Raw genomic sequence first — 21,611 nt, 5'->3', positions numbered from 1 at the left:
AGCGGTGCGCTTGCAGGACGCTAAAAAAAGTCCTGCAAGCAGCATCTTTGGAGCAGTGAAAGAGCCGTGTATACACCGCTCCTAAACCGCTCCTGCCCAATAAACTGAATGGGCACTGCTGCAGAACTGCCGGCAAAGCAGGTCATTTTAACCTCCGCTAGCGGCCGAAAACCCCACAAAAACGACAGTAAAGCGTCGCTAAAAATAGCGGTGCCTTAGCACCGGCCGCACCAGCACCCCAGTGTGAAAGGGGTCTAAGGCTAGTTTGGTAAGAAGCAAAACATTTTTAGCTGAGCACCTAAATTTTCATTTAGATTTGCAGCTTGGCCATTGATTGGTTTGTCCCCAGAAAGGGGAAATCTTCCAATGAGGACACTAGTTCTGATGACCCTGGGGGGCCCTTATGGATTCCCTTAATCTGCAGGGATTTACTCTAACTTCCTGTTTGGCTATGGGACAGGAAGTGAAGGGAAATCTTCCAAACGGAACACAGATTGCAAAAAAACTAAATAAAAATAACTAAAAAACTAAAATGGAGTTATAACCCTCCTTTACTTTATCCAAAATGAAAAAAAAAATGAATGAAACTGCTCTTGCGGCCCTTGTGGAAAGTTATACTTAGACAAGGAGAAATGAATACTTACATTGAGAGAAATACAAGGAATATATAAATGCAAGAAATGCCAGGGACTGCGCCAGTTCCAGAAGATAACAGAAGGACTGATTTCTCTGAATTATGTTTCCTTCATTACCTGGAAAACAAAATGTGTAAGTCATGAGAGAGAAGAATAAGAGAGAGAAGATGCACATGCTGCAATATGTAAAGCATTCAACTTGATCCTGAGTGCTGGTTACTACCCTAAAGTATAAAACCAAGCCTTTATAACACCCATCAGGGGGCGTGGTCTCGGCATGGAAGCGTGACAATGTGTCTTCTCTTGCAGCTTTTTAGAGCAGACTTAGCCCACATTTTCTTCTTCCGACTGGGAAGCCAGGGCGAAGTGGTACGGGTCCTACTGTCATTATGGAACGGTTCTTGAGCCTGCTGTCTCTACCCCGGACCCAGCCAAGATGGCGCCAACACTCACCACAAGGACATTGTGCAGCTTGCCTGCCTCTGATGCATCGAGAGAGAGGACCGACAACGGCAATGATATGCCGCCATTTTCTCCTTACCGAGCGACCTCTCTCCCTGCCTACCTCGCTTACTCTCCCTCACCTCCATTTGCAGCCCTGGGGAGGAAGTCTGCTGCTCCCCGCTGGACACAATGAATAGACACTGGGCTCCCTTGTGCTCTCAGACTGCCCAACACCAGGATACCTCAGCAGGTAACCCTTTGGTCACATCAGTGTCTACGGCAGCCACAGTGAGTACTGCACACACCACACTGCCCTCACAGGAGTCTCCTCCTGCTCTTATTCCTCTGATCAGACAATATGGGCTCTTCTGCAGAAACTGCCCACTAGAGAGGACTTTGAGTTGGTGGCCTCCCGCATCGAGGTGGCACTCCAGGGAGAGTTAACAGGGCTAAAACAGGATGTGGCTGAGGTAACCACTCAACTCTCCTCACTGGAAACTGATACCATTACCCTCCATCAATCCGTTTCCAGTTTGCAAGTGGTGCTTGGGGATGTGTGTCAGATCCAATAGTTCAATTGCTTCTGCTCTTAGAAGATTTGGAAAATCGTAATCGCAGGCGTAATATCAGAATTTGTGGCCTCCCAGAAACCACACCACAGACAGACCTTAAAACAAGGGCCCATAGACTTTGACAGTGCCCAGGTTCTTCTTCTGCCTGATGTCTCTACAGATGTGTAGATGCATGAAACCCCTGCTGGAGTTCGGTGGGTTCATTTGATCACATGTAAGGGGAGCCGCTCATTTACCCTACAAGATACTTCAGATCTACCAACTTTCTGCAGTTCTCTGCCTCCAGTGCCTCTCCTCAATTGGCTGGTGTTCACCTTACCAATGAGCAATGTCACCACAACATCAGCTGGCAGGCCTCAGCAGTCCCGGAGATATCGCCAGTCCCAGTAAAGAAGACCACAAGCTCTGCAAGATAACAAACTCTAATTTTCTTCATAGCCCAAGTTCTGCATTGATGTCACACACCTCTCTTGATGTCTTTTATGTAAGCCGTCATCCTACCCAGTGGGCCAAGAAGTCTTCCTTGGACTTGCTTAAAGATGTTCTATATCTGCCCTATCCGGACTGACCATCTACAGATAATCATTGCAGGGGTCCCAAAGTGACTGGTTCATGTAACTGAGTCATTCCCCTGGTTGTGTGAGGGGGCTGTTTTTTGTTTTTTTTTGCCCCTGATGTTGAATCTGGACTCTTGTCCTGAGGAACCCCAGGCTTAACCTCTTAACCAGGCTTAAACTCATAATCATGCCATAATTTTTTGGTAGATGTGATTTGTTTTGCCTCTGGGGGGGCACCATGGCCTTTAGCACTGATTGGACTGAGTGCGGGCACACTGACCTCAATAAGTTGTCCTGGGCTGATACTAGCCCCAGGGGTCGGGGGGACCGGGTGGGCCCTAACAGGTAGGAGCGCCTCCCGGAGGGGGGGGGGGGGGGTTCGATGGCCCCTCCTACATATGCAGGCCATGTAGACTCGGCCTGCTTTCAGCTGATTATTAGGAAATCACTGTTGCAATGCTTTCTCTCTGGGGGCCCATGTTAATTTTTACAGATGGAGGAGAGCTTTTACACTTACATACCCTCACAAATGTACATATTTTATCTTAATGGAGTCTCATGGAAACCTCTTTGTGTCTGGCTCCTCGGTTGTCCTCTTCTCCTGCCCCCTACTGGGGTATTAATTCACTGTTTATTATATCTGAAGGTGTAAGGTTCTGGCTTTTTGTCCGGTTGTGTGTGTTTTGCTGCATCTGGTGCCGCTGCAGACCTGGTCTGGCTTATTCTAACCCCACTGTAAGTGGATGTTTTTTGAGACCCGGACTGCTGTGGCACCTTAGCTATGAGGCCTTTTGGCTAGTGCAGTGGGGTACGCACTCCCTGACTTAAGCCACCCTTTGGTGGCTCTACCCTGGACCCAACCAATATGCCGCCGACACTCAAGTTAAAACATTAAAGTCAACCCACAAAAGTCGGAAACCCTCAATTACTCTCAACCCTAGTTCCCTTACTCGCTTCAGTAGTAGCTTCCCATTCCATTGGACCTCGCAGTCCATTCAATACCTGGGGACCAATGTTTCTTCGTCTCATTTTCCAATACACTTTCCAACCTTTACTGAACATTTTTTCTGCCAACCTGGACAAATGGAAAACTTTGGCTGTTTTTTGGTTTGGTAGATGCAACGTTTTAAAGATGAATGTCATGCCGCACCTTCTATATCTTTTACAAGCTCTGCCAGTTAAGATTCCACAGCATTTCTTTTGCATGCAGCTACAGTATTGTATTGTTGTATTGTAGTGTTGTATTGTTTTAAGCGTTTTCTGGTTTTGAAAGGACACTGACTTTCTTTATACCCGGGGGGGGCGCAGGTTGCCATCTTCGCCCTGGGCAACAGGTGGCCTTGTCCCAGCACTGGCTGTTACATTTGGATTTCATCGAACTTGATTGTTCATGTCATACTGTTATGCTTTATTGCATACCTTAACTAAAGAATAAAAAAAAATAAAAATAAAAAAAGTGGAGATCAGTACGATCTAGCCAACTACAGAGGGATAAGTGTCAGCAGCACACTGGGAAAACTATTAAACAGTATTCTGAACAAAAGGATCCTCAACTTTCTGACACATCATAACATCATCAGCAGAAGTCAGGCAGAGTTCATGCTATACCATCGCACCACAGACCACATCTACACCCTGCACAGTCTCATCAAGAACCATGTCCACAATACAAGACATGGCAAGATATTTGCCTGTTTTGTGGACTTAAAGCCCTTGTACACACAGTCGGAAATTCTGTCGGAATGTTTCCTATCGGACCGTTTTGTCGGATATTCCGACTGTGTGTGGTCTGCAATGGACTGTTTCCGTTGGAATATCTGACGGACCAACTTTTCTAACTTGCCGGTAAAATTTTCCAACAAAATGCTCCGATCGGACATACTCCGATCATGTGTAGCCTTCTCCGATGAACAAAGTGCCACGCATGCTCAGATCAAATCCCTAGGCCAAATCTATTGGCTACTAGCCTGAACGTAGTCCCATCAAAACGAAATAACATCATCACGTTATGTACAATCGGATTTTCCGACAACTTAGTCTGACCGTGTGTATGCAACATCACTTCCGGACCTCTTCCGGAATTAATCCGTGTGAATTACTCCAATGGATTTGGTTGTCGGAATCTCCGACCGTGTGTACAAGGGCTAAGAATGACTCAGCGTGGCGCCCAGGCCTGTTTTTCAGATTATTGGAGAGTGTAATATGAAGGAAAACATATGATGTCATTAAGAGTTCTTATACAGACCACAGCTGCAGTCTAATGCCGTGTACCCACGACCATTATAAATAAACTCTGAAGGTTTTTTTCCAATGGAATTCTGATGGAATTCCGCTGCAACTGAAATGTCTTGCGTACACACGATCACACCAAAGTCCGACCGTCAAGAACGCGGTGACGTACAACACGTATGACGGGACTTGAAAAAGGAAGTTCAATAGCCAGTAGCCAATAGCTTCTGTCTTGTATTTGCTTCAAAGCATGCGTCATTTTTGGTATGTCGGAACAGCATACAGACGAGCGGTTTTCCAGATAGGAATTGGTTCAGTCGGAAAAATTTATAACATGTTCTCTTTCGAGGTCCGTCAGAATTTTCAACGTAAAAAGTCCGATGGGGCTTACACACGATCAGAATTTACAATGAAAAGCTCCCGTCTGACTTTTTCTGTTGGACATTCCGCTCCGTCCAATCCTCTTCAGCATCAATGAACTGGCTGGTGCTCAAAATTTTTGGGGGGGCGCAAACAAACTGAATAAAAAAAAATCAATTGCATCCACTGTGCCATCAAACGCAGCCACTGTGCCCATCAAACGCAGCCACTGTGCCCATCAAACGCAGCCACTGTGCCCATCAAACGCAGCCACTGTGCCCATCAAACACAGCCACAGTGCCCATCAAACGCAGCCACAGTGCCCATCAAACACAGCCACTGTTCCATCAAACGCAGCCACTGTGCCTATCAAACGCAACCACTGTGCCTATCAATCGCAGCCACTGCGCCCATCAATCGCAGCCACTGCGCCCATCAATCGCAGCCACTGCGGCCATCAAGCGCAGCCACTGTACCATCAAACGCAGCTACTGCGCCCATCAATTGCTGCCACTGTGCCAATCAATTGCTGCCACTGCGCCCATCATTTGCTGCCAGTGTGCCCATAAATTGCCGCTACTGTGCCCCATCAGATGCTGCCAGTGTGCTCTTCAATAGCCGCTACAGTGCCCCATCAAATGCTACCAGTGTGCCCATCAATAGCAGCTACTGTGCCCCATTGAATGCTGCCAGTATGCATTGCCCGGCACTTACCAGTCTTGCAGCGGGTCATGCTATAATTAAGCACTGCAGCTAGTGCGAAACATCAGCAATTTTCCTTGTTCGCTGTGTCTGTTGAGCTGTGATGTGATTCTTCAATAAAGAAAAGTGGTTTTCTGAAGAGTGCGGCAGTCCAGAGCTTGTTTTTCGTCTGTTGCAGCGGGTCAGTGGCGGCGTCCTCTCTATCAGGCTTCCAATCACAGCACCTGACGCTTCAGCCAATCAGGTGACAGGTAACAGACTCAAGCACCTGATTGGCTGAGAGGCGGCTCAGTGTTAGGAAAGTGAATTCCTTTGCTTTGCTAAAACACAGCTGAGTGAACAGTGAACGCAGAGCATTGCGCCTGCTGTTCACCTTTTTGGTCGCCTATTAGAGCCTATGGCTCTAATCAGGTGCTTCCAAAAAGACACTCCCGCCACTGTAATTCAGGTGCCCGGTGCCCGAAAAGGGGCCAGACACCGGAATAGGGGGTGTCAGCAGCGAACCATAGATAGATTCATGCAATTCATGAATCTATTTATGGTGATAGAGCGGTGCCAGGAGAGAGGGGGCGGCTCTCCTGCACCCTTTATGGACACACTGCCACTGCGCTACACGACACCAAGGTGAAGTTCCTGCTATATGTGGATGACCTGCTATTACTGTCATTAACAGAGAGGGGCCTACAAGACAGCCTGAAAGTGCTGGAGAAATGCAGTGCCACATGGGCACTACCCATCCACCCCAAGAAAACCAAAGTCATGGTGTTCCGAAGGAAGAACACAAAACAAATAATGGGTTTATAGCTTACATTAAACAATTGCAGTCTTGATGAATATAATATCGACACAAACCTTAGCCTAGAAATGAATCAGGGGGTTTCAAGCCAGCCATAGAGGCCCTAAAAGACAAGGCATGCAGAGCCTTCCATGCCATCAGGAGATAGCTGTACCACCTAAAACCACAGGTAAGAGGCTGGCTTAAAATCTCTGACAGTGTAATCAACCTGATCATCCTTTATTTAACCACTTCAATACCAGGCATTTTCACCCCCTTCCTGCTCAGGCCAATTTTCAGTTTTCAAGGCTGTCACACTTTGAATGACAATTGTGGAGTCATGTAACACTGTACCCAAATAAATTTTTATCATTCCCCCCCCCCCCCCCCCACAAATAGAGCTTTATTTTGGTGGTATTTGATAACCTCTGCGGTATTCATTTATTGTGCTATAAACAAAAGAAGAGCGGCAAGTTTGAAAAAACACAATATTTTTTACTTTTTGCTATAATAAATATCCCAATTTTTAAAAAAAGAATAAAAATATTTTTTTCTCAGTTTAGGCCGATTTGCATTCTTCTAAATACTTTTGGTTAAAAAAAAAAAAAAAATCGCACGAATAAATATTGATTGTTGCGCAAAAGTTATAGCGTCTACAAAATAGGGGATAGGTATATAGCAGTAATGGAGAACCTTGGCACCCCAGATGTTTTGGAACTACATTTCCCATGATGCTTAAATACACTGCAGAGTGCATGAGAATCATGGGAAATGTTGTTCCAAAACATCTGGGGTGCCAAGGTTCTCCATCACTGCTATATAGCATTTTAATTAACCTTGCACAGACATATCGGACACTTTTGACACTATTTTGGGACCACATTTATACAGCGATCCGTGCTATAAAAATGCACTTCTTACTGTATAAATTTCACTGACAGGAAAGGGGTTAAACACTAGGGGGCGATCAAGGGGTTAAATGTGTTACCTAGGGAGTGATTCTAACTGTAGGGGGAGGGGACTCACAAGGGGAGGAGACCAATCAATGTTCCTCTGTACTGAGAACACACGATCGGTCTCCTCTCACCTGACACAGATCCACGTCCCGGCTCTGTTACCAGCAGTCGCGGGTGCCCGGAGGACATCGCGGCCGCTGGGCATGCGCATCGGCTCCCGAGCTATGCGGCGGGCGCGCACGCACCCCCCAGACGTCCGGGAAGGCGAGGACGTCATATGACATCCGCCCAGGATGGGAGATCCCTGCAGACGTCATTATTATTATTATATGATCAATTTAGCGCCAACTGTTTACGCATCGCTTTACAATGTATGGGGGCACAACACAATTACAGTACAGTTCAATACAGAAGGGACAGGAGGGTCCTGCTCCTTTACATTCTAAAGGGACGGGGTGGTGGTACAAAAGGTAATACCTGCAGAGAATAATTTGATGGGGGTGGCATATGACTATATATATGACTATATGACGTCATATGACTTTAGCAACAGACGAAAAACAAGCTGTGGACTGCCGCACTCTTCAGAAAACCACTTTCTTTTATTGGAAAATCACATCACAGCTCAACAAACACAGCGAACAAGGAAAAATTGCTGACATTTCACACTAGCTATAGTGCTTATTCATAGCCCTACAGCTAGTGTGAAACGTCATCAATTTTCCCTTGTTCGCTGTGTTTGTTGAGCTGTGATGTGATTTTCCAATAAAAGAAAGTGGTTTTCTGAAGAGTGCGGCAGTCCAGAGCTTTTTTTTTTCTCGTCTGTTGCCTTTGGTAATAGCCAGCACCTGTGGCTTCCCAGCCGAAGAGACAGTTTACAGCCTCCATGTGTACTCCTGGAGCGGTGAGTTCCCTTCTCCGTCATATGACTATAGGCTGGTATTGAAGTGGTTAAAGAAATATAGGGTCCTTTTATCTATCCAGACCAACCCAAATTGGGCTCCAACCCCAAAGAAATATTTCATCTGGAATTCTGCAAGCATCTCCTCAAAGTCCACCAGAACACCTTCCACAATGCTTGCCAGTCTGAGCTGGGCTGATTTCCCTTACTTTTTCGCAGTACAGTAGAGGGCGCTATCACAATGGCACCACCTAAAAAAAACAGCAGTCCCAACTCATACCACCATAAAGCCTTACCAACGAACAAGGACCAGTCCAAAACATGTGTCCAGCAATTCATCAGCACCTTGCTTATCCCAAATTCCCAACAATGTGGCCTGACAAAATCTCATATAAAAGATATAATAAACAATTTGGCTTATCTGACACTGCAGAGAGGCTACAAGTTGGTCCCCTACCTGAAGATGCTACAAGTGCCCAAGGCCTGGAATTGAATCCGGAAACCACAGACAGACCTACAAGACTAGGGGGTCCTAAAAGATGAGGCCCACTTACTGCCACGGTCCCCCCCGAGTACTCATCACTGAGGGACACTCACTACCAGAGACTCTCTGCTCTCATCCTGGACTTCACTTCTACAGAAACTCCATATTTCACTGGGAGAAGAGGAGCCAATGGTGAAAATAGCTGCACAATAGGTCACAGACTGAAAGGGAAAAACTCTGGACTTCAAACCTTCTACATGTACTTACCCACTTCTCCCTTTATATGATCCTTTTATTACCCCCCAAAATTGCCCTAGCCCTAGGAGCTATTACTTCCCTACTACCCTTCCCATCTAACCCATACAAAATTCTCAATTGCCTTGGCAATGATAACATGTATTTGGTCCTGCCAATAAAGATTATTAAAGTTTGAACGGGAGAGAAAGAGAGATTGAGAACTCACATTTGTAGATAATATTTATCCAGAAAGCAGTATATAAAAAATCAATCGCTGTAAATGAAGTAGCAGGTAAGAACAAGCAGTCCGTTCCATGTATTCTCCCTGAAGAGAGAAAAAAAGAATTATAATGACTTTGTGCTTATAGGCCACCTTATGGAACCTTATCTATTTACATGTATTTATATTATTCACATACAAAGCGTGGACATACACCAAAAAGTTGCACCAAAAAGTTGCACAGGAGCATTTTATACCATTTACATCAGTTTTCACCAGAAGAGCTTACATTCCAATGCATAAAGAAAAACCCTCAAAATGGATAAACTCTTAAAATCTTTATGTAGCGCCGGCTCCTGAAGAGCACGCACTATATGTTTTTGCAATTTAATGTTACCCTTAAAACCGCTGTTTGGTTCAGGTCTAATTGTTCTAAATGTTTGACCTCAGCATCAATCTGACTGGACTGCAGGGTGTTCTGCCCGGCCATGGGGGGCGCTGTCGCTTTTGGAAGGCATTGAAACACAGTCTAGTTAGGTGCATTAAGGTTATTCTCTCTCGGAACCAGCCCAGTGGGAGTGTCGCTCTTGCTGTGCCTTCTTGGAGGGGGTACTTAAGGTGCGGATGTGACGTGTTCCAGGGTTCCGGTCCAGAAGTATGTTCTGACTGCATGGTCCTGGTCCGCCTGACCAGCCCCCAGGACATCCATGGCCTGGGGTGTGGGTCCACCTGACTTTACTTTTAGCCAGAGGCGAGGAAACTGAAAGGAGGATTCGGAGGTGGTCCGGTGCCATCTCGGTTAATGGAGAGGCCCAGCAACTGTGAAGTTATCCAGGGGAGGACTCTTCAAGAGAAGGCCACGCAAGGGTTGGCTTCTCAACAAGAGCCTGGACAAGTTGAAGGACCTAAGTGAATCCAATCTCGTGCGGTATCTCTGGACTGGCTGCAAGATACTGGTACCACACGAGTGTCCTACAAGCTTTTAAGTTTCCCTCACGTGTTCTATAGCAAAGTCTGTGGCAGAGACTTGTTCCTGACTCAAGCACCCTGTTGGCTGCTAGGCCTGGTGAGAGAAGGACTATCCAATTAGGGTGAGGATCCAGTTGTGAATGGCTATTCTCTGGATTTATTCAAAGTGAGAGACTGTTTCATACTAAATTTAACATTAAGAGTACCTGATCCTAAACCCTCTGATCCTATGCTGAGAGACTGTGCTGTTAACTACTTTTCGCAAATAAAAATCCCTTTAAGTGGATCTGTCGTCAGTCTCTGCAGTTTTTGGGCCATCTACCTCGGGAAACCCCTAGACGCATACGAGGTGAAGAAGGTAACGGTAAGCCCAATAAATTCAGCCGTTCCTTCAGAGTAAGTGCTACATTTATTAGTAAAAATTGTGTAAAACATTACAATACATCTCACCTCATATGATAGACAGAACAGTCATCCAATGGCAGCCCAAAAGAAGAGACTTCCTATTACAGATGCCACCGAGTAAAGAGGAGATTCTCCTGTATGTAATCTGATGGCGCTCGTGCCGCCCCCTCCTTGGCCCCTCCGAGGCAGCGCTGATAAATACAGTATATATAGTTTGTGGCCCTGGGGGCCACAAAAGATGTCTATATCCAAATTACCAGGGGGGTCACATTAAACCAGAATACGGGCTACAATTGGCCCATGGGCTGGACTATGGACATGCCTGATGTAGAGGGTGTGCGGGATAGTTCACTTTGGTGGTTAAACTTTAACCACTAGAGATCCGCGCTATAGCCAAATGACGGCTACAGGGCAGACCTCCTTTGCCGGGACGACGTCTATTGACGTCGTCCCTTGCACGAGCAGCCTGGGCACCCCCTGAGGCGCGCTCTGTTATCGGCGAGTCTATGAGACTCGCCTGATCACGGATCCGAGCAAGGGGTCGATCCCGACCCCTTACCACGTGATCAGCTGTCAGCCAATGACAGCTGATCATGTGATACAACGGAGCCGGTAATCGGCTATTTTTCCTCCTCGCGCTGTCCCATCAGTCCCAATCACAGCCAGCTTACCAGTGCCCACCTGCCCCCTGCCAGTGCCACCTCATGAATAAATAAGTGCCCCCCGTCAGTGCCACCCAGCAGTGCCCATAGTGCCACCCAGCAGTGCCCACAGTCCACACATTAGTGCCCACAGTGCCACCCATCAGCGCCCACAGTGCCACCAATCAGTGCCCACAGTGTCACCCATCAGTGCCCATCAGTGTCATCTACCAGTGCCCATCAGTGCCGCCCATCAGTGCCCATCAGTGCCGCCCATCAGTGCCCAGCAGTGCTACCTATCAGAGCCACCTATCAGTGCCACCTATCAGTGCCCATCAGTCCCATCTATCAGTGGTACCTATCAGTGCCCCTTAGTGCCACCCATCCGTGCCACCCATCCGTGCCATCTTATCTGTGCCCATCTTTGCCCATCAGTGCCGCCTTATCTGTGCCCATCAGTACTGCCTTATCTGTGCCTATCGGTGCCACCTTATCTGTGCCTATTAGTGCCGCCTTAACTATGCCTATCAGTGCCCACCAGTGCAGCCTATCAGTGCCCACCAGTGCAGCCTATCAGTGCTGCCTCATCAGCGCACTTCAATGAAGGAGAAAAATGACCTGTTTGCAAAATTTTATAACAAACTATTAAACATGATTTTTTATTTTTTTGCATCTTTTTTTGTTTGTTTAGCAAAAAATAAAACTCCCAGCTGTAATTAAATACCACCAAAAGAAAGCTCTATTTGTGGGAAAAAAATGATAGAAATTTCATTTGGGTACAGTGTTGTATGCCCGCGCAATTGTCATTCAAAGTGCATCAGCGCTGAAAGCTGAAAATTGGTCTGGGCAGGAGGGGGGTTTAAGTGCCCAGTAAGCAAGTGGTTAAAATGTTGATTTGAGTACAGTGTTTGTAGTTGGGTCTGTGGTGTCAGGGGACAGAAGAGAGAGGCATTGCTCTGCTCTCTTCTTACCTGGACTCATTGGGCTGATTTATGTAGAAGTAAATAACCTGTCATAGAGTTGCCATTGCTGAAGTGTTTTCTTCTGCTCTTGGGGACATTCTCAGGTTTTGCATTCCCTTAGCCACTAGCCGACCAGCGACCGACGATGTACTTCACCACAATGGCATGGCTGGGCAAATGCAGGTACGCCCCCTTTAAATTGTGGCATTGTGGGTGCGCGCGCCCACCGTGTGCTCCGTGACCATGCCCGTGGGTCCCGCGGACTCTATGCCTGCCGGGGGGGGGGGGGGTGTGCAATCGTGTCACGGAGCGGAAGAACGGGGAGATGCCTTTGTAAACAAGGCATTTCCCTGTTCTGCCTAGTGCATTGACAGAGATCACTGCTCCCTCTCATCATCAGGAGCAGTGATCGCTGTCATGTCAATAGATGACCACCCCCCCACAGTTAGAACACCTCCCAAGGACACACTTAACCCCTTCCTCGCCCCCTAGTGTTTAACCCCTTCCCTGCCAGTGTCATTTACACATTAATCAGTGTATTTTTATAGCACTGATAAATGACAATGGTCCCAAAATAGTGTCAAAATGGCGATGTATCCACCATAATGTCGCAGTCATGATAAAAATCGCAGATCGCCGCCATTACTAATAAAAAAATAATAATAATATTATTATAATAAAATAAAAAATAATATTAATAATAAAAATGCTATAAATCTATACCCTATTTTGTAGACGCTATAACTTTTGCGCAAAGCAATCAATATACACTTATTGCAATTTTTTTTTACCAAAAATATGTAGAATAATACATATCGGCCTAAACTGAGAAAAAAAATTAGTTTTTATATTTTTGGGGGATATTTATTATAGCAAAAAGGAAAAAATATAGCTTTTTTTTACAAAATTGACACTTTTTTTGTTTATAGCGCAAAATATAAAAACCGCAGGGGTGATCAAATACCACCAAGAGAAAGCTCAATTGGTGGTTAAAAAAGGACTTCAATTTTGTTTGGGTGCAACATCGCACGACCGCACAATTGTCAGTTAAACTACGCAGTGCCGAATCGCAAAAAGTGCCCTGGTCAGGAAGGGGGTAAATCCTTCCGGGGCTGAAGTGGTTAAAGCAGCCTGAATATAGTATTGAGCTATATTGCTCTTGGTCTTAGTTATTACTATTCTGTTGATTCACTAGACATTATATATATATATATATATATATATATATATATATATATATATATATATACATATATACACACACACAAAGTATATATTGTTACTGTCTATTACTTTTCCACAGAAAACTTATAGTAAAGTCGATTTCTATGTTTTATCATAACATGTGTGTTTCCCATTGGTCCTTGCACTTACACTATTGCCAGGTGTGCCAGAGAGGGCTGAGGCTGTTATTGGTTTTGAGAGGCAGAGTACGGAACCTAATATACTCAAGAGGCTCCTAAGGGGGTAGTGCCACAAAAACAAAGCTGCAAGGGTTTTCTGACTACAGTGTGCTGTGGAAAATGTGTGTGCCTGGCAAAATAAGGGTCAGTGCCCATCAATGCAACCTAATCAGTGCCCATCTGCAGCCCCACCAACTGCAGACCCACCGTTGCCATGACTGCAGCCCCACCGTTGCCATGAATGCAGCCCCACCGTTGCCATGACTGCAGCCCCACCGTTGCCATGACTGCAGCCCCACCGTTGCCATGACTGCAGCCCCACCGTTGCCATGACTGCAGCCCCACCGTTACCATGAATGCAGCCCCACCGTTACCATGAATGCAGCCCCACCGTTACCATGAATGCAGCCCCACCGTTACCATGAATGCAGCACCACCGTTACCATGAATGCAGCCCCACCGTTGTCATGAATGCAGCCCCACAGTTGCCATGAATGCAGCCTTACCATTGCCATGCATGCAGCCTTACCATTGCCATGCATGCAGCACCCCCATTGCCATGAATGAAGACTCACCATTGCCATCAGTGCAGCCTGATTGATGCCCATCTGAAACCTCGGATGGGATAGGGAGGGGGCGGGACAAGCGCCAACACATTACATACAGCAGAATCTTTTTTCTCAGTGGCCTCTTTAATACAAAGCCCCACTCCTATGATGGACAGAACAGTCGTCCAATGGCAGCACAGAGGCTGCCGTGCAAACAGGAAATTCACCTGTATGTACGGCACTCGTCCTGCCCCCTCCCTGTCCCCTCCAAGGCAGCCAGCATGTATATCTTGTGTGGCCCCCCAGCGCTCGGGGATTCATTCGGGGTCACAAAAGATATACATGTCCAAATTACCAGACGGGCCGTTCGAAAACCGGAACGTGAGCCGCGGTTGGACATGTCAGGCTTAACCTATCTAAGTTTATTGCTCTGTCTTCTAAGCTTGTGAAATTCATTGGAAAACACAACAATGGAATGATTTCCCTCCCACATACCCTCATGTCAGTAATGTAATTATAAATGGTAAATGGTGAATATTAATAGTTGTCCACAAGATGTGTGGTTTTATTGAATCCAGAGGACATTAGGCAGCCTAATAGATGTGTTTTTCTATCTACTTACCACAACACACCAGTGAGATGAGGCTGATGATCTTGCAGACCAGGGAAACAACTTTCATGAAGATACAAGCAAAGTTTATCCAGTTTTTGTCTTTACCTAAAGGCAAAAACCATGTGATCTAAAATTAATTTTAGCAATACATGAAAAAATTTAAAAAATAATGTGAATATAAAAACTTTTATAGTCTACTTTTTAAACCTTTTTGAACCTCCACTTACAATTGTATCACTTATTGATTCCCAAAGATAAACTTCATTGAGGAGTCACCCATAAAACAGTCAGAGCCGGGACAAGGGGTGGGCAGGAGGGGTAGCCGCCTGTGGCGCAGTGATAGGTTGGCTGCCCCTCCTGTCTTGTGTTCCTATTGGTGAGAGTTTCTCACTTCTCTTCCGGCAAAAAATATTAAAAATATTACATTTATCTAAATTGTTTATGATACACCATGCTTCTGCACTATCACCCAGCTAGGGATTAAAGTGTTACTAAACCCACAACAGTAAAATTAGTCTGTATATACAGTAAAGCATGCTTGTTATACTCACTGTGGAACCTAAGGGGTTAATCCTCAGCATTGTGTAAAAAGGCTGTTTAATCCTGTATGAACAAATACTCTTTTTTTCACTGACTCCAAAACATGTCCGGCTAAGAAAGAGTCACTGGAGTCAGGCTGCACATGCTCAGTTTGGTGTGTATTGCTAGAGAGTTTTTTTTTTCCTTCTTGGGAGGGTGCATGAGATCAGCACAGGGCCAATCAGCGCTGTCTAGACAGAGGGTCAGGGGTCCTGCACCCTCATAGGACAGTCAGAGGAGAATGAAAACGCCTCCTACAAGCTTTAACCAGACACTGATAGAAGCCACAAGACTGCTACCGGTATATACTGCTGATGAGAAAAGGTAATTAGCAGTTTATATTTACTAAAACAATTGCATTTTCATGTTCTGTGTACTAGAGGAAACCAGATATAGTGAATGCAGGGTCCTGGGTTTAGTAACACTTTAAATTTATTTTTAAATTCTCGTAAAAATTAAAAATAACAAACATGTCATACTTACCCGCTCTGTTGCAGTGGATTTGGGCAGCCCATATCCTCCTCCTCTTCTCGGATCCCTCTTCGGCCCTCCTGGGCCCTCCCTCTTCTTGGGTGCCCCCCCACAGCAAGCAGCTAGCTAAGAGGGCACCCGAGCTGAGTCACAGCCCTCGCGGAAGCCAATTGCGCAATGCTGCTGTCTCAGCCAATGAGGAGGGGAGTCCTGGATGGCTGAGACATTCCTACAACATCGCTGGAGCTAGCGGGACCTCAGATAACTATTGGGGGGGGGGGGGGCTGCTGCACACAGAAGACTTTTTATCTTAATGCATAGGATGCCTTTACAACCACTTTAAGTATTGATTGCCATAACAATATTCCTTGACGTGAATCAATATAGCCCACAGATATAGTAAGGCTTTTGCAACTGTGAAGCATGGTGTAAAAAAGATATGGGGAGGACAGGTAGGAAATTCTCCAGAATTAAATTGCAGACAAATTCAATTTGAGGGTTAAGGAAGGTTTTGGTTTCCCAACTTAAGCACGAAAACAGTTCACATGCAAAAGTAGTCCTAAAACAAAGAAGTATAATGTTCTATGTTCCTCTTACCCGTATAAGAAATGACAGCCTGTTTTATGCGAGAGACAATCTCACCATCATTACAGCTGCTTTTTTCCTTCATCTTTTCAGCTGAAATACAGGAAAGCAGGTTAAAGGCCAGTACTATAGCTAAAGTAAACTATAATGATGTTGAGTTGATTTCCATTATCTTTTTAATTGATATTATAAAAAGAAGTTTGGGATTTTTTTTTTTTTTTAAACACATACTCACCTAGGTGGATGCAGCATCGGTTCGATGGGGCACCTGTCCCCTGGAGCTTCTAAGACTGAGAGCTGAGCGATCAGACACCATTGATCGCTCAGTTCTCAGCCTTCACTGGAGCAAGGAGCCGGTGACTGTCAGTCACCTACTCTCTGCTCTGCCCCTCCAGCGCTCACTGGAGTGTCTGGCTGTGGAGGGGGGGTGGGAGCAGCTGCCTCGCTTTAAAGTCAGGATCTTTTCCCAGCCTGGACTGGAGTGTGCTTTAGCCTGTAATGGGTCACAGGAGTGCAGAAGGTACTGTAATCCTGTGATCCACATGAGAAGTAGGGCCAAACGAGCTCTGGGCTATACTTCTCCTTTATTTATTACTCATTCAAATTGTAAATTACTGTTTTATAGGACAAAGGATTGCCAGAGTACGATGGTTCACCTAATGCAGAGGTGTCCAAACTTTTTTCAAAGAAGGCTAGATTTGATGAAGTGAACACACGTGAGGGCCGACTATTTTGCCAGACATTCTTTGAACCATTAAAATTTGGTCTAAGTGTGTTCACCCGAGCACCAATACACTGCCCAACAAGAATTCTCTTGCCTTTGTAGCTGTGTGTGGTGAAGAGATGAGCTCGGGTGATTATATATATATATATATATATATATCTTTTGTGGCCCCCAACGAATCCCGGACTAAGGATGAACTTGGGTGTGTTATTTGGTTATATCGTATTTATTGGCGTATAACATGCGCCTTCACTTTAAGAGGGACGTTTCAGGAAAAACTAAAATTTTAAATAAAGAACTGTGAAGCAAAATAAGGGTCAGTGCCCATCAATGCAGCCTCGCCATTGCCATGAATGCAGCCTTACCATTGCCCAAATGCAGCCTTACCATTGCCCAAATGCAGCCTTACCATTGCCATCAGTACAGTCTGATCGATGCCCATCTGCAGCCTCAGAGGGAACAGGGAGGGGGGTGGGACGACCGCTGACAGATTACATACAGGAAAATCTCCTGTTTACACGGCGGCCTCTTTAATACAAAGTCCCGCCTCCTATGATAGACAGAACAGTCTTCCAATGGCAGCCCAGGAGATGAGACTTCCTATTTCAGACGACGCCGAGTAAACAGGAGATTCTCCTGTATGTAATCTGACGGCGCTCGTCCTGCCCCCTCCTTGTACCCTCCGAGGCAGCGATAATTACAATATATATCTTTTGTGGCCCTGGGGGACACAAAACATATATATATATCCAAACTACTAGGGGGGATTTCTGTCTCTGATTGAAACCTCAGATGGAGCAAAACTTAGGGAGGAGGATAGAAAGTGAAGGATTCTCTTGTCAGGGCTGGGCTCAGCCCTTCCTTCTCTGAGCTGGCAGCTGAGCTGTAGGCTAATTGCCAGCTCCTATCTCTCCACAGTTACTCAGCTGTTGATGATATCCTGCTCGTCAGTCCTGCCTACTTAAGCTGTTCAGTCCAGATGATCTCTGCCTTCGCCTTGGTCAACATCACAGAGACTATCTCCTGCGTTCCTGTTTAAAGACTTGATTTGCTGACATCCCTTCTGGCTCCGGATCCTGCTGGCTGTTCCACTACTTTGATCCCTGACTTCTGGCTTGGCTGACTATCCGTTCCAGTTACTGAACTTTGGCTATGTTTTGACTACGTTTGTTCTTTTTACTTTTATTATTAAACAAGTGTGCATTAACTGCTTCTGTCTCGGTCTGATTTCATGGTTTCTGACATCTTTCTCTTATTTATTCAAATGTGTTCATTTTAGCTCACATTCATGAGATCTGGCAAAATATTTTTTTGTGTTGTTTTTTCTAGAAAGAGGTGAGGAGGGATTGGAGAAAATCTGAAATGGAGAGAAGGGTGCCATCTGCTGGATGACAAAAGGAGCATACATAGCATTTCATATTTATTCACTTTTTTTGTAAATTAAAATTTCAAGTAAAGAAAGAAAGGAAATATGTACAAAACCACTCCCAATGTTGGACTTTTCCCTGGGCTAAACACCGTATGAAGGCTAGGTTCACAGAGTGTCTACCACCCTATAAAAAGGGCAGTAGAGTAGAGGTTTCCAGACTGTGATCCTGCCACCTCCTAAATGCCTGTTTGTTTGTTTGTTTTTTTTTGGGGGGGGGGGGGGGGGGGGTTTGCCACACTGTGATTTTTTTTTTTTTTTAATCAAAATATTGCAACCTTGAGCCAAAAGTTTGGCTTGCATGGTCCCTTTGATTTCAATGGGCGTGTTAAATTGGCCTTGGCCACAAAGTAAAGCCTGTATTCCAATTTAATCCCTTATTAAGCCTAATTCCCCGTACACACGATCGGAATTTTGGTTGGAAAAAGCTCTGATGGTTTTACCGATGGAATTCCGATGGGATTCCGCTCAAGATGTCTTGCATTCACACGGTCACACCAAATTCCGACTGTCAAGAACGTGGTGACGTACAACTTGTACGATGGGATTAGAAAAAGGAAGTTCAATAGACAGTAGCCAATAACTTCCGTCTCGTAGTTGAATCTGAGCATGCGTGAGTTTTTGCGCGTTTGAATTGCATACACAAGATCGGAATTTCCTATACAAACTTTTTCCGTCTGAAAAATTGAGAACCTGCTCTCAATCTTTTGCTGGCGGAAATTCGGCCAGCAAAATTCCGATGGAGCCTACACACGGTTGCATTTTACGACGAAAAGCTCTCTTCAGTCTTTTGCTGGCCGAAATTTCGACCGTGTGTACACGGCATTAGTTAACCCTAATCAGCCCAAATAACTAACCCTAAATAGATTGGGATCTATATGCTGGACTGATCCAACCGGATATCATATACACTATTACCAAAAGTATTGGGACACCTGCCTTTACATGCACATGAACTTTAATGGCATCCCAGTCTTAGTCCGTAGGGTTCAATATTGAGTTGGCCCACCCTTTGCAGCTATAACAGCTTCAACTCTTCTGGGAAGGCCGTCCACAATGTTTAGGAGTGTGTCTATGGCAGTGTTTCTCAAATCCAGTCCTCATGCCCCCCCAACAGGTCATGTTTTCAGGATTTCCCTCAGATGAAATGGGTGTGGTAATTGCTAAGGCAGTGAAACTGATCAAATCACCTGTGAAAAATAATGGAAAACCTGAAAACATGACCTGTTGGGGGGGCCTGAGGACTGGATTTGAGAAACACTGGTCTATGGGAATGTTTGACCATTCTTCCAGAAGCACATTTGTTGGATTTGTTGGACGAGAAGGCCTGGCTCGCAGTCTCCGTTCTAATTCATCCCAAAGGTGTTTTATTGGATTGAGGTCAGGACAGCCAAGTTCCTCTCCCCCAAACTTGCTCATCCATGTCTTTATGGACCTTGCTTTGTGTACTGGTCCAAATCATTTGGTGGACTTTTTTACTTTTGCTAATATAGTGTAAGTTTTTAGGGTATAATTGTACGGTTTGACTATACTGACTACTTTTGATGGACTCTTATAAAAGTGTAAATTAAAGATCATTTGTTATGTATATATAAGTATAGTTTTTGTATGTTTTACTCTCTGACCTAGGGCACATTCATTCAAAGTCCCTTATTTGTAGGGCTTTTCGGCAGGATTATAGCTGAATAAACAAGGCCATACCAAAGATGTAGAAATTGTTCTGGCCTGTAAGGGGTAAACGGGTACGAGAGATGAAGTGGAGAAGAATGATTGACCAAACTCACCCAAGATGATGAAGATAAGGCAGATAATTGGATCCATTGAGAAGCCAAGAGCAAAGAGCCCTGAGGTACATTCATCAGAGAAGTTTTCATTAGAGGTGTATTCATTAGAGGTGTCTCCAACAGCTAGGAAAGAGAAAGTCACATGCCACAATCTACATTATACAAAATGTTCAAATATAAACAGCAGGTCAAATGTAACTAAAGTTGGATCTAGCCATATAAAACTGGTCACCATTTTGTGTGTGCATGGAGATTGGAGACTGGCTCTCCATAAATGACTTATGATAAATGGTCATACAATTGTAGTGAAGCTCTGGAAAACCAATGAAAGGTCCAGTAGACATGTGCATGTTTAGCTCCGAATTAGTTTTTTAACAAATTTTGACAAATTCGTTAATTTCCGAATTTTTCAATTTTCGAAATCTCGATTTTTCAAGTTTTTCAATTTCTGAAATTTTGAAATTCCGAATTTCAAATTTTCTGAATTTTCGAAAATTCGAAATTTCGAAATTTTGGAATGATCTACCAATAATAAATAACAATAATAATAATAAAACCTTTTTTTATTATAATTATTATTATTATTATTTATTATTAATTTGTTCCATTCCATTTGTTTAGATGCCGCATTCGTTATTTCGGATAATTCGTAACTTCAGATAAATTTGTATTCGTTATGTTCACAAACAGCCAAATTTGAAAGGAAATTCCAATACCTAGAATTTAATAGTTAATTATTATTAGTTAGTTATTGTTTCCGAATTTTCTAATTCCGAAAATCCAAAAATTCTGAAATTTGGAATTCAAAAATTCAGAATTTGGAAATTTGAAAATCTGAATTTTCAGATTTCCGAATTTTTTGAATTTCCGAATTTCTGAAAAAAGCAAAAAAAAAACGAATGAAACGAAAACGAACAAATGTTTTGTCAGTGCACATGTCTAATGTCCAGTTTGGCTAAATGCTACAGCTTTTGTACCCTGCCTATGTTTGACAAAAAGTTGTAAATCTCCAGAAGCATTTAGTAGTCTTTTTATTAAAGGACACATGCAATTAAATCCAACACGTCTCAGGGGTTTAAAGGGTCTTTTTCCATCAGGACTACACAGAAGTTAATTTGAAATATATAGTAAATATTATCCTGATTCATAAGTTAGAAAGGTATAACAATTTTAATCATATTAGACAGTGAATGTAAAAATTGTAAGTTTTTTAAGACCAAATACATCCATGGAACTTCATTACAGTATTGGCATAAATTAGTGGTCTCCAAACTGAGGCCTGTGGGCCGGATGCGGCCATTTGCTTGCCTTTATCTAGCCCTTGGGGCACTATTCCTCCTACTGATACCAACGATTAGTGATGAGCCGAACACCCCCTTGTTCCGTTTGTAGCAGAAAATGCGAACAGGCAAAAAACTTTTGCGAACAC

General features: G+C 44.4%; 1 protein-coding gene across 1 annotated transcript in view; it reads right to left on the bottom strand.

The window, feature by feature from the left end:
• Positions 1 to 21,611, bottom strand: part of LOC143975942 (uncharacterized) — an 82,157-nt gene that overhangs the window by 17,125 nt on the left and 43,421 nt on the right. Inside the window, exons 3-7 of the mRNA XM_077478473.1 lie at positions 20,183 to 20,305; positions 16,261 to 16,341; positions 14,623 to 14,718; positions 9,079 to 9,177; positions 645 to 752 (exon numbers count right to left, since the gene is read on the bottom strand). Of these exons, the coding sequence (XP_077334599.1) occupies positions 645 to 752; positions 9,079 to 9,177; positions 14,623 to 14,718; positions 16,261 to 16,341; positions 20,183 to 20,305 (507 nt within the window). The remainder of the gene's footprint in view (positions 1 to 644; positions 753 to 9,078; positions 9,178 to 14,622; positions 14,719 to 16,260; positions 16,342 to 20,182; positions 20,306 to 21,611) is intronic.

Source organism: Lithobates pipiens, unplaced genomic scaffold (assembly GCF_037356315.1).
Source record: "Lithobates pipiens isolate NorthernLeopardFrog02 unplaced genomic scaffold, aLitPip1_a1.2 Scaffold_13, whole genome shotgun sequence".
Lineage (NCBI taxonomy): Eukaryota > Metazoa > Chordata > Amphibia > Anura > Ranidae > Lithobates > Lithobates pipiens.
This window is presented reverse-complemented; position numbering and strand designations above follow the sequence as displayed.